The 12268-nt window shown below is 50.9% G+C and overlaps 1 protein-coding gene across 1 annotated transcript in view; it reads left to right on the top strand.

Moving 5' to 3' along the window:
- The window catches only part of SPI1 (Spi-1 proto-oncogene), a 16701-nt gene that overhangs the window by 1854 nt on the left and 2579 nt on the right, over window positions 1-12268 (top strand). Inside the window, exons 2-3 of the mRNA XM_014543290.1 lie at window positions 882-978; window positions 12100-12263. Coding sequence (XP_014398776.1) covers window positions 882-978; window positions 12100-12263 — 261 coding nt within the window. The remainder of the gene's footprint in view (window positions 1-881; window positions 979-12099; window positions 12264-12268) is intronic.

Below are 12268 nucleotides of genomic sequence, written 5' to 3'. Positions count from 1 at the left end.
GGTGGGGGTAGGGGAGGAGGGAGAGGAGGAGGGGAAGGAGGATCCCAGGGAGGCTGTCGGAGGAGCATGGCTGAGGGGCAGTGAGAGGATCAAGGCTTGGCCATCTCATGGCCCCAGAACCTGCCTGAGTGAGACTGTGAAATCCATCAGCTGGGCAGCCACCGGAGACCACGGTGGCCCTGAGTACGCCTCCTGGGCCTGGGCACGGGGAGTGAGGGGGCTGGGGAGGCTGGCAGGAGGACAACGGTGAGGAATGTGAGTGATTATGGGAGGACATAGGTACGAAGGTGAGCTTAAGGTGCTTGAAGGCCAGTATATGGCTACGTGTGTGAATCCGGGGACTGTGTGGGCCTCTAGGGTGAGCGTGTGTGTGTGTGTGTGTGTGTGTGCATGACCACAGTGCGTGTGGCTGTGAGTGACCTTCAGAGTGAGTGTGAGGGCCAGTGCGAGGGGACCTGTGGGCATGAGTTGCTGTGTGTGTGTGTCATGGGGACTATGTGTACGTTTGGGGGCTGTAGGTGCATCAGTGTGAATGTCAGAGGGTGGGTTTGTGAGATTGGGGCACTCGGGTGTGAGTGTGAGTGTGAGTGTGAGTGTGAGTGTGAGTGTGTGGCGCTTGTGAAGAGGAGGGGCTGGGGGGTGGAGGGAGGCAGTCCTCTCCCCTCAGTCTTCGTCTTCTTTTGACCTCTGACCTCCAGGGTCCCTGTCACTCCTGGGTCCCTGCTCCCACTCTCTGTGGCCTCCCCTAGTCCCCGGCAGAGAGAGGCCTGATGCAGCTGCTCATTCTGGGAGGACGGAGTGGACCCTACATCCTGGGGGGCTGCAGACCTGGCTGGGGTCTCCCCACCTGTCTGAGTGCTGACACCCTCCTTTCCCAGCAGCCATCGGAAGACCTGGTTCCCTACGACACAGAGCTGTACCAACGCCAAACGCATGAATACTACCCCTATCTCAGCAGCGATGGAGAGAGCCACAGTGGTGAGTACAGGGCCCCTGCCCCACTGCCCCAGTCCCGCCTGGGCGCGGAGTGACTCCCGGGGTCTGGAGAGAGAAAAAGAAGAAATGGCTCCCAGGACCTCTTTGGAATTCTGAGAATTGGATCATGCTAGTTCCTAAAACCCCCACTCCACACCCACACCCACACCCACGCCCCAGCCTCCATGGACTGAGCATCTACGGTGGGCCAAGGCATGAGGCCAGCTTCGTTTATCTTGTCCAATCCTTGTGGTTTTTTTACAAACGAGGAAACAGGCTTAGGAGGCTGAGTGATTTGGACAAGGTCGCACAGCTGGTCAGGGGAGCCCAGGTCTGCCTGTTCCAGGTCCAGTGCTTTTCCACTCTCCCCTCCCCCCAATTTCTCCCTGCTCCTCTGTTCTTGTCACCCCCTCACCCTGAGCTGTTGGTGCAGGCCCACACCCTGCTGTGTGTAGCTAGCAGCGTTTCCTAACCCCTGTTGGCACTTGGGACCGGATAATGCTCTGTTGTGAGGCCTGTCTGTTCACTGTCGGATGGTGAGTGGTGCCCCTCGCTTCTACCCATAGACACCAGTAGGACCACCAGTCGCACAACCCAAAGTGTCTCCACATTGTGGAATGTTCCCCGAGGGACCGAATAACCCCAATTTGACAATTGCTGGGCTAACGGGGGCTCTGAGGGTCCCCTTATTCAGCAGGGGCTGAAGCCCCCCCTTTGCTGGGGTGGGGTGAGAATGGAGCCTGGGCTAGGGTGTCCTTCTGTCAGGATGTACCTGCCCCCTCCTCCCCAAGGCCCAGCCTTGATCCTGGAGCAAATTCAGGGGAGGAGAGAGAGGCATTAGGTGCCGGGGAATGAGCTGGTCTTGGCCTATTGATGGGGACACCCCTGAACCAAAGGTGAGGTATCCTCGTGAATGGGTCCTCAGTGATTTGGACAAGGTCGCACAGCTGGTCAGGGGAGCCCAGGTCTGCCTGTTCCAGGTCCAGTGCTTTTCCACTCTCCCCTCCCCCCAATTTCTCCCTGCTCCTCTGTTCTTGTCACCCCCTCACCCTGAGCTGTTGGTGCAGGCCCACACCCTGCTGTGTGTAGCTAGCAGCGTTTCCTAACCCCTGTTGGCACTTGGGACCGGATAATGCTCTGTTGTGAGGCCTGTCTGTTCACTGTCGGATGGTGAGTGGTGCCCCTCGCTTCTACCCATAGACACCAGTAGGACCACCAGTCGCACAACCCAAAGTGTCTCCACATTGTGGAATGTTCCCCGAGGGACCGAATAACCCCAATTTGACAATTGCTGGGCTAACGGGGGCTCTGAGGGTCCCCTTATTCAGCAGGGGCTGAAGCCCCCCCTTTGCTGGGGTGGGGTGAGAATGGAGCCTGGGCTAGGGTGTCCTTCTGTCAGGATGTACCTGCCCCCTCCTCCCCAAGGCCCAGCCTTGATCCTGGAGCAAATTCAGGGGAGGAGAGAGAGGCATTAGGTGCCGGGGAATGAGCTGGTCTTGGCCTATTGATGGGGACACCCCTGAACCAAAGGTGAGGTATCCTCGTGAATGGGTCCTCATTGGGGTTCTGAGACCTGGGCAGGCCGGACACTAGGGTGTCTGCAGCCCCAGAGGGAGAGGCCCACTGGGTGTCACAGCTGAGCAAGGTTTCACACTTGAAGGCCACCCCTGGGGGCCAGTCACACGGGTAGCTCCATTCTGCAGGCACATTGAGGGCAGTCTTACCCTGGTGGCCACACCCAGGGGTGCCCCATGCGGCCAGTCCTTACTTAGGGCTCTCATATCTGATGCCAAACCTGGTGAACAGCTCACCCGGAACCCACACCTGGAAACTATTAGAAAGACCATCCCTGGGAGCCGTGTCTGGGGAGGAGGTGGTGGATGTGTCTCAGGCCACTTCAGGGGACACACAGGCTTCTTTCAGAACCCCAGGGCGGGAAAGGTTTTAAAATATCCTTCTCCATCCTTTTAAACTTATTTATAATTCTGTAAGAAATGTATCCTCCCTGTGGAAAAGCCAGGCCATCTGGAGAGAACGTCTCCTTCATTCAACTCTACCCCCAGCTCCCCCAGCCAGGATCGGTCTCGGTGAGTCAGGACCTGAGAAGGTTCCTCTGGGCTTGAGGACTGGCGCCCCCTGGTGGCTCCAGGCCGCAGGACAGCTCGGGTCCAGGCTAGCTCAGGGCTGCCCGGGGCGGCTTCCAGCATTAGAGATATTTTGCCTCGGGCCTGACCCCCTCTCAATTTCACTAGGTTTGGGAGCATTTCCTTCGGCTCTACCGAAGCCTCAGTTTTCCCTCCTTTAATAGGTACTCTGGGGGTGTTGTTCATATATTTAGAAATGAGCTAGGCCTGGGGCTGGGCTGATGGAGGGAGTGCTTTAGAGAAAGCCTGTTCCTACCTGGCTCAGTGCCCCGCCTGATCCCTTATATCTGGGAAGTGACTCCCGGTTAAATGCCTGCGCCCCCTGTGTGGGTCATGAAGGCCCAGTGTCTTCAGAGATTCCTACACGTCCCCACGTGCCCCAGCGCCCCCTCCTCCAGGCGTCTGATCTGGCCCTTCCTGATACCTGTGGGAAGTTCTTGTCTGAAGGCTCAAGAGAGAGACACCCCACACCCTCCCCCCAGTTCCTGCACGTTCCTTGGTCTGGGTGTTAGGCAGCGAGGCTTAGTGAAAAGGCACCCGGCAGACCCGAGTCTAGTCCGCGGCCCATCACTCAGCGTGTCACCCTGGAAAAAGTGGCTCCGTCTCTGAGCCCTGTTTCCTCATTTATAAAACTGGGAGCATGAAAATACCGCATGGAGTTGTGACGATTAAACGAGGTGATGCAGGTGAATATGTGAGCTCATGTACTGAGCACCAGGCCCAGTAAACTTCCAGGACACGTAGGGTAGCTTTGCTGCGTCCCCCAGGCAGCTGGAGAGCGAGAGGAGCGCAGAGGGTCCTGGGACAGATCAACCAGCCAGCCACCCAACACTTATTGTCCCACCCACTTGTCCACACACCTACCCAATAGCCCCTGATTGTACGCCACACACCAGACACTGTTCTAGGCACTGGAGGCTCCAGGGAGTGAGATGGACAAGGCCGCTCCTCCCAGGGAGCTGTATTCCAGTGAGGGAGACAGTCAGCCAGCAGATAAGCAGACACGGAATCCTAAGTTCCATGAAGAGCAGAGCGATGCAGTGTGGCACATCTACGCGGGGCTACTGTAACCTGGGTGGTCAGGGAGGGCCCCTGCGGAAGTGCGTGTTGAGTGACACCTGAGTGAAGAGAAGGAAGGTGGGTACAAAGGCAGGTGGGGGCTGGGCGTCCTGGGCAAAGGGCCAGAGTGTCTGTGAGCACGGGGTGGGGATTGTGGGGTGGAGATAAAAGGTAGGCAGGGTCTGCAGGGGGCAGACTGCACAGGGCCTGAGCGCCAGGGTGGGAGTTTGAATTTTATCCTACAAAAATAGCAGCCATTGGAGGTTTTGAGCAGGAAAATGACATGATCTGAATAACCTTCTGTGTGTGTGTGTGTGTGTGTGTTTGGTGAAATTCTAAATAAATTTTAACGTTTGAATTATTAAAATAACAATTATTCATTGCAAAAATCTAAAAAAATGAAAAGTATAACAGTATATCAAGTAAAATATTTCTCTCTTCCCAATCTTACTCCCCACTGATAGCATCCTCAGTCCATACTCACAGACATTTTATTCTACATATATAATTCTGTATGTTTGTAAATATTTGCTATACATGTGTGTAGTCTATTCATTCAAAAATGGAATTGTGCTATCAAACTGCTCTGCTATTTACCATTTTTTTACTTAAACTTATAGACATTCATTCATGACCTCCATAGCATATCAGAGACAGATTAAAGATAATTTTTCCAGCCCTGGCCGGTGTGGCGCCATTGGTTGCACATCGTCCTGTGCACTGAAAGGTTGCCGGTTCAATTCCTGGTCAGGGCACATGCCCGGGTTTCAGGCTTGATCCCCAGTAGGGGGCGTGCAGGAGGCAGCTGTGTTTCACGTTCACATCGATGTTTCTCTCCCTTTCCCTCCCTCTCTCTAAAAATCATTTTAAAAAAATCATTTTCCAGCCTATTACAGTGCTATGTACATGTATGCATGCACATTTGAAATAGAACACAGAACAATATTCCTGTGTTCATTTGCAAACATTTATTGAATGCTTTCTATATGTTAGGTGGAGCTGAATCTAGCTTGATCTATTCACCTGTACTATAAAAGATGAGAAGTTGCCCTAACCGGTTTGGCTCAGTGGATAGAGCATTGGCCTGTGGACTGAAGGGTCCCAGGTTTGATTCCGGTCAAGGGCATGTACCTTGGTTGTGGGTACATTCCCAGTAGGAGGTGTGCAGGAGGCAGCTGATCAATGTTTCTAACTCTCTATCCCTCTCCCTTCCTTTCTGTAAAAAATCAATAAAATATACTTTTAAAAAAAGATGAGAAGTTGGCTTTCTAGTCATTCACAATACACACACACACACACACTTCTCCACACATACCAAGATAAGTGTATAGCAACTTTTTTCTTTTTTTTCTAGTTTTATTAATTAATTGACGTATAACACTGTATACATTTAAGGTATACAGCATAATGACCTCATGCATATTTAGGTATATATTATATATATATATATTATATATATATAAACTTGACTACCACAAGTTTAATTAACATCCATCACCTCGTATAGTCACAAAAATTTTTTTTTCCTTGTGATGAGAACTTCTAGCAACTTTTAAATATATATATACTTTATTGATTTTTTACAGAAAGGAAGGAAGAGGGATAGAGAGTTAGAAACATCGATGAGAGAGAAACATCGATCAGCTGCCTCCTGCACACACCCTACTAGGGATGTGCCTGCAACCAAGGTTCATGCCCTTGACCAGATTCGAACCTGGGACCCTTCAGTCCGCAGGCCGACGCTCTATCCACTGAGCCAAATCGGCTAGGGCGAAAACATTTTTAAAAAATATATACTTTATTGATTTTTTACAGAAAGGAAGGAAGAGGGATAGAGAGTTAGAAACATCGATGAGAGAGAAACATCGATCAGCTGCCTCCTGCACACACCCTACTAGGGATGTGCCTGCAACCAAGGTTCATGCCCTTGACCAGATTCGAACCTGGGACCCTTCAGTCCGCAGGCCGACGCTCTATCCACTGAGCAAAACCGGTTAGGGCTCTAGAAACTTTTAAACATCCCATACATCAGTGTTAACTGTAGTCATCATGTTGTATATTACATCCCCAGGACTTACTTCTCTTATAACTGGAAATGTATGCCTTTGACCACCTTCCGTCAATTCCCCACCCACCACCCCATCCCCTGCCTCTGGCAACCACGAATCTGATCTCTGTTTCTATGAGTTGTTTTTTGTTTGTTTGTTTGTTTTTAAGATTCCACGTGTAAGTGAGATCATACAGTATTTGCCTTTCCCTGTGCAGTAACTTCTGTTAAATGTATCTGAATTTCCCACTATTATGACCATGTGACTATTACGGCTGAGCCACCTGGTGTACTTTGCCTGTATGTTCTCCTCCCCGAGTTTCTCAGGGGCAGTGCAGCGAGGAGAGAAGAGCCCTCGTTCTGGGACTAGGTTGCTGGGGGGCACACCCCACCTCTCCATCACTCTCTGGGGTGACCCTGGGCAGGATACTTCACCTCTCTGTGCCTCAACTTTCTCTTCTACTTCACAGGGTTGCTGTGAAGATTGAGTAATTGTACGTAAAATGCTCAGAACAGTGAATGTTATACTATAAGGATTTGTTCATCTTATCAGTATAGTTTCCTTAAAAAGGGGGTGGGTAAGGTTTTGCGGTTGTTTGTTTTACCTCGTGTCTTTAATCTGTGCTTTTACTTGATTAATGGCAGCGTGGCTGTGTATAGAAATCTGGGTTAAAAATCATTTTTTCTCCTTAGAAATTTGAAAGCCTGCCCTAGCCGGTTTGGCTCAATGGATAGAGAGTTGGCCTGTGGATGAAACGGTCCTGGGTTCGATTCTGGCCAAGGGCACATGCCCGGGTTGAGGGCATGATCCCCCCCAGTAGGGGGCAGCCAATCAATGATTCTCTCGTCTTTGATGTTTCTATCTCTCCCTTCCTCTCTGAAATCAATTACAAACATATATATATTTTAAAGAAATTTGAAGGCGTTTCTCTACTGTCTTATGCTTACCAGAGTTTTCTTAGGAAGCCGGATGCCTTTCCACATCCTCTTTTTTTTTTAATGTAACCTATTATTTGTTTATTTTTTGTTTGTTTACTTTTGTTTGGAAGTTTATAGTATCTTTTCCCAATATCTAGTGGGCCCACTGAATAAGCTTTTAAAAAGATTTCTTTGGCTGCTGTGTGGAGAGTAGATGGGGAGGAGGCAGACACAGGCAGGAAACTGTTGGAATAATCCAGGCAAGAGATGACGGGGGCTCGGACGAGCGTGGTGGCTGTAGAGACAGGCAGGAGAGGATAGATTCAGGATAGATTTTTGAAGGCAGGGCTCATAGAATTCGCTGTTTGTTACGATTATTTTTTAATTGTGGTGAAATACACATAATAGAAAATGTATCATCGTGACCATATTTAAGTGTGCAGTTCAGTAGCACCACGCACACTCACACTGCTGGGTGACCGTCGCCATCACCCAACTCCAGAGCTCTTTCCTCTTGTAAGACTGGAACTCTGCCCCCATAAACGCTAACTCCCCATTTTCCCCTCCCCTCAGCCCTTGGTAACCACCAGTCCACTTTCTGTTTCTCTACATTAGGTACCACATATGAGTGAAATCATACAGTATTCCTCCTCTCGTGTCTGGCTTATGTCATTCAGCATAGCGTCCTCGATGTCCATGTTGCAGCCTGCGCCAGAATTTCTTTCCTTTTCAGGGCTGAATGCTATTCCACTGCCTATACGCACTCCATTTGGCTTATCCATTCCTCTGTCGCTGGGCACCTGGGTTGCTTTAGTTATTGTGGATAATGCTGCTGTGAACATGGGGGTACAAATACTTCTTCCAATCCCTGCTTCCAAGTTCTGTTGGAGTTATATTCAGAAGTGGAACTTCTGGATCACATGGTAATTGTATTTTTATCTTTTCGAGGAACCATCATACTGGTTTCCATAGTGGCTGTGTCGTTGCACATTCCCACCAGCAGCGCACAAGTGTTCCAGTTTCTCCACATCCTCACCAACACTAGTCATTTTCTGTTTTGGGATAATAGCTGCCCTCCTGGGTCTGATAGGATTTGCTATTTGTGACGGGGTTGGTAAAGGAAACAGAGTTCCAAAGTATGACTCCTTCTCTCCATCCATCCATCCATTCATCCATCCATCCATCCATCCATCCATCCATCCATCTTCTGTATACTCTTTCATAGCACTAACCATAACTTGTTTATTCATGCATCAATTTCATCATCCACTCATCCACCTTGGCAATCGTCCTTCCCTCCACCTACCAAACCTTCCATCCATCTCCCACTGACTTATCCATCCAATAGCTATATGTACGCATCTTTAAACCTCAAGCACATTGCTAGGTGCTGTGGGGTGACTACGACTCGGGTCCTTTCAGATTTGTCTTTGCAACACGGGAAGTAGCTAAAGCTTAATAACTAAGATCCCAGGGAGAGAGTGACAAGTGCCATGGGGCCTGGAGCTCTCTACTCCAAGCCATCTCTGAAGAATTTGCAGGAGGCTGGCCTTCAGGAGCCCAGTGATCTGTGATTTACTGAGAAGGTTGCTTCTCAGCTCCTGCTTTCTTAATTCCTCATCTCCCTCCTCTGTCTTGCTCTTACTTCTGCTCCCCTGGGGGAGCCCTGGCTTCAGGCTGGGATTTCTCTTCTGAGGAGATAAGGTCAACTAAATGACACTTAAGGCCTGAGTTTTTTGTGTGTGGGGTTGTTTTAAATTTCCTTTTTTTTGTTTTGTTTTGTTTGTCCTGGTTACATATAGGTATTACTGCAACCAAAAACCTGAGTAAGAATAGGGATGTGTGGATAGGACTTTGGTCCCAGATTGGGAGCCGGTTTAGAGGGAGGAAATGAAAGATTTAGATGAAAGGGTTATTGCTGACTGGATAGATGACAAGATGGATAATGGAAGGATGCATGGATGCATGGATGTTTGAATGACAGATGGATGGATGTTTGGATGGGTGGATGGATCATGGATAGATAATGGTTGGATGAAGAGTGGATGATGGATGAGGGGTGGATGATGGTAGACCAGATGGGTAAGAGCAGTTGGTAAAGTCTGTCCCCATGGGTCTTACCTAAAGCGTCCATTAACAGTCTTGTTCCTCAGAGGTGGTATGATAGAGTGGTAGGAGTTCAGTCCCGTGGAGTCATACACAGGGAGGTTTGGATGAAGGTTGACTGTGACCTGCTTTGGGAAATGCTGGCCTCAGGCTGGGACCACCAGAGTGAGCCCACGGCCTCAGGTGGAGCTAGAACAGAGGAGGGGACAGGAGGGAAAGAGCAGCCAGGGCCCTCCCCCACACCTGCAGAGCTGCATGTACTCAGGGCTCCCCCACCCCGAAGTGGAGTGGGCGTGAGGGTGGGGGTTGGCGGGCAGGATCAATGGGGCATTCTATGAAGATGAATGCATCTTCACCTCGGGCAGCAGAAGGCAGAAATGGGGAGGGCCAGGAGCGGGGCCAGAGGGTGGATTTACAGCTAAAGAGGAACCCGGGTCTGCTCACTAAACCCCAGAGCCCCCAAAGGGCCTGTCTCGGAGGACAGAGCCAGCACGGGGCTGAGCGGGGATGACGGGGGTACTTTCTGGATCTCGCTAACTCACAGCAAGGTGAACGGGCAAATGCAGTGTTGTTTTGTCTTCCCGTTGGGTTTAGTAATTTTGTGGAGGAGAGTCAGCGAGTTCTTAAGAGAATAGGATTCATTCACACATTCAGGAAACGTTCGCTGAGCGCCTGCTGGGTCCAGGCACCTGAATAAAAGCAGTCACTGCCACCCTGGGTCGTGCTGGGGCCCCACTCCAGCCTCTGGGGGGCGTGACAGCGGGGGCCCCTAAAACCTTTTCTCAAGGCCGTTGACTAAGGTGACAGGAGCAGAGGGAAGAGGAGGAAATCAATATATATTGAAGCATCTGCCTTTTGCTCAAGTGCTAATCTGGGCTCTTTAAATAAACTAGTAATAGTAGTAATAATAATAGAGGTTTGTTTGCGCCAGGTTCTGGTCGAAGCACTTTGCAGGCTCATTTAATCCTCACCACAAGCCTAGGAGATGGGTGTAATGATCAGTCTCCTCACTGAGGCTTGGGGAGGTGCAGTGACCTGCCCATGTCACACAGTGGTAAATGGCAGAGTCAGAATTTGAACCCAGGTCTGCTGACTCCCGGATCATGTATGTCTCCCCTCTATGTTATGCGGCCTCATAGAGGTGGGAGTCTGGACGGAGGAATGATTTCACCCGTGAATGGGATGTCAGTTAACTACCCAGCCAGGTCTCCCGCGTGTAGCATGAGGAATGAGAGGCTCAGGGTCACATGGCAAAGCCACCACAGAGCCCCCCAAACACATGTCATTTCTCAGGGATGTGTGAGTGGGTATATGCTTGTGGGAGAGAAAACAAGAACGAGGGAGACAAACCGACAGACAGGCAGGCACACATCACACACACATGCGCACCTGGGCCGGTGGTGGTCCCCCTGCAGGGCCGTGTGCTTGTCCCACAGACGCTGCCCTAGCCTAGCATCCCACACACTCTATGAGAAAATCCCTCTGTCACTCTATCACCACACCTTCTTCTGGACCCCGAAATGTACCCAGGAAGTCCTCAGACATGTGGCAGTTTTTGTTCTTGGAAAAGGTGCCCAGAGGAACCATGGTGAGGACCTGCCCGAGTCCCAAAACAGGGCTGCCAGTGGCATGTGACTGTTCCCCAAACTCAAGTCCACCCCACCGCAGACTGAAAGCACCCGTGGGGGTTTCCAGGAAAGCCTCAGGTCCCAGTAACCTCGCAGGAACACAGCTACAGCTGCCCCAGGGCTTGGCTTTGCGGGGGCAGCACCGTGAGTCCGGAGTGGTTCTGTGCGTGAAGAATGTCAGTCCTGTGACTGCAGTGACACACCTTGGCCATGTGACCAGGCTGTGTGCATGTGACCGTGGGCAGCCAGTCGGCTCAGGAACCACCGGGAGGTCTTGACTCCCAGCCTCCTCGGGAGCCGGGCGTTTTACAAATGTGAACTCATGGGTAATCTCCTGATAACTATTATCCCCATTTTAGAGGTGAGTCAACTGATGCCAGAAAGGTCCATGCCTGAGCCCAGACAGGAATTAAATGTCAGAACCAAGATGCAGACTCTGGCTGAAAGCCTGTGTCCCTGTGGCCGCCCGGGAGGCAGGAGAGAAGTGTGGTTGAGAACGCAGACTTCGCTTCAGCCCTGGGTCCTGGCTCTGCCAGCGACGAGGCCTTTGACCATGGGCTATGTGTGTAGCCTCTCCAAGCCTCAGGGTCCTCATCTGTGAAGTGGGATTGTCAAATACAAGCTGGTGGTTAGATGGCTGATGTCGCTTGTAGCTCAGCCTGGCCCGTGGTAATTGCCCCATAAGACCTGGCATTCTTTTTATTGATTAAAAATGTTTTTATTGATTTTTTTTTTGAGAGAGAGGAAGGGAGAGGGAGAGAGAGAGAAACATCAATGTGAAGAGAAACATCTATTTGTGAGAGAGAAACATCGAAAACATTGATTGGTTGCCTCCCACACACACCCTGACCAGGGACTGAACCCACAACTGGGCATGTGCCCTGACCAGGAATCAAACCAGCTACCTTTGGGTACACGGGACAATGTTCAACCAACTGAGCCACATTGGCCAGGGATATTGATTATCTGTAGAGAGAGAAAGGAAGGGAAAGAGAGAGGGAAATATTGACTTGTTGTTCCACTTATTTATGAATTCATTGGTTGCTTCTTGTATGTGCCCTGACTGGGGATTGAACCCACCACCTTGGCATATGGGGATGGTGCTCTAACCAGCGGAGCTACCCGGCCGGGCCGGCCTGGCATTCTTATTTGTTAAATCATTCTGACCTTTTCCTGCCGGGCCCACCCGGCTCACCGCCGGCTGCCTGGCTGTGCCCCGCAGACCACTACTGGGACTTCCACCCGCACCACGTGCACAGCGAGTTCGAGAGCTTCGCGGAGAACCACTTCACGGAGCTGCAGAGCGTGCAGCCCCCGCAGCTGCAGCAGCTCTACCGCCACATGGAGCTGGAGCAGATGCACGTGCTGGACACCCCCATGGCGCCCGCCCA

The sequence above is a fragment of the Myotis brandtii genome, unplaced genomic scaffold, assembly GCF_000412655.1.
Source record: "Myotis brandtii unplaced genomic scaffold, ASM41265v1 scaffold324, whole genome shotgun sequence".
In the NCBI taxonomy this organism is placed as follows: domain Eukaryota; kingdom Metazoa; phylum Chordata; class Mammalia; order Chiroptera; family Vespertilionidae; genus Myotis; species Myotis brandtii.
This window is presented reverse-complemented; position numbering and strand designations above follow the sequence as displayed.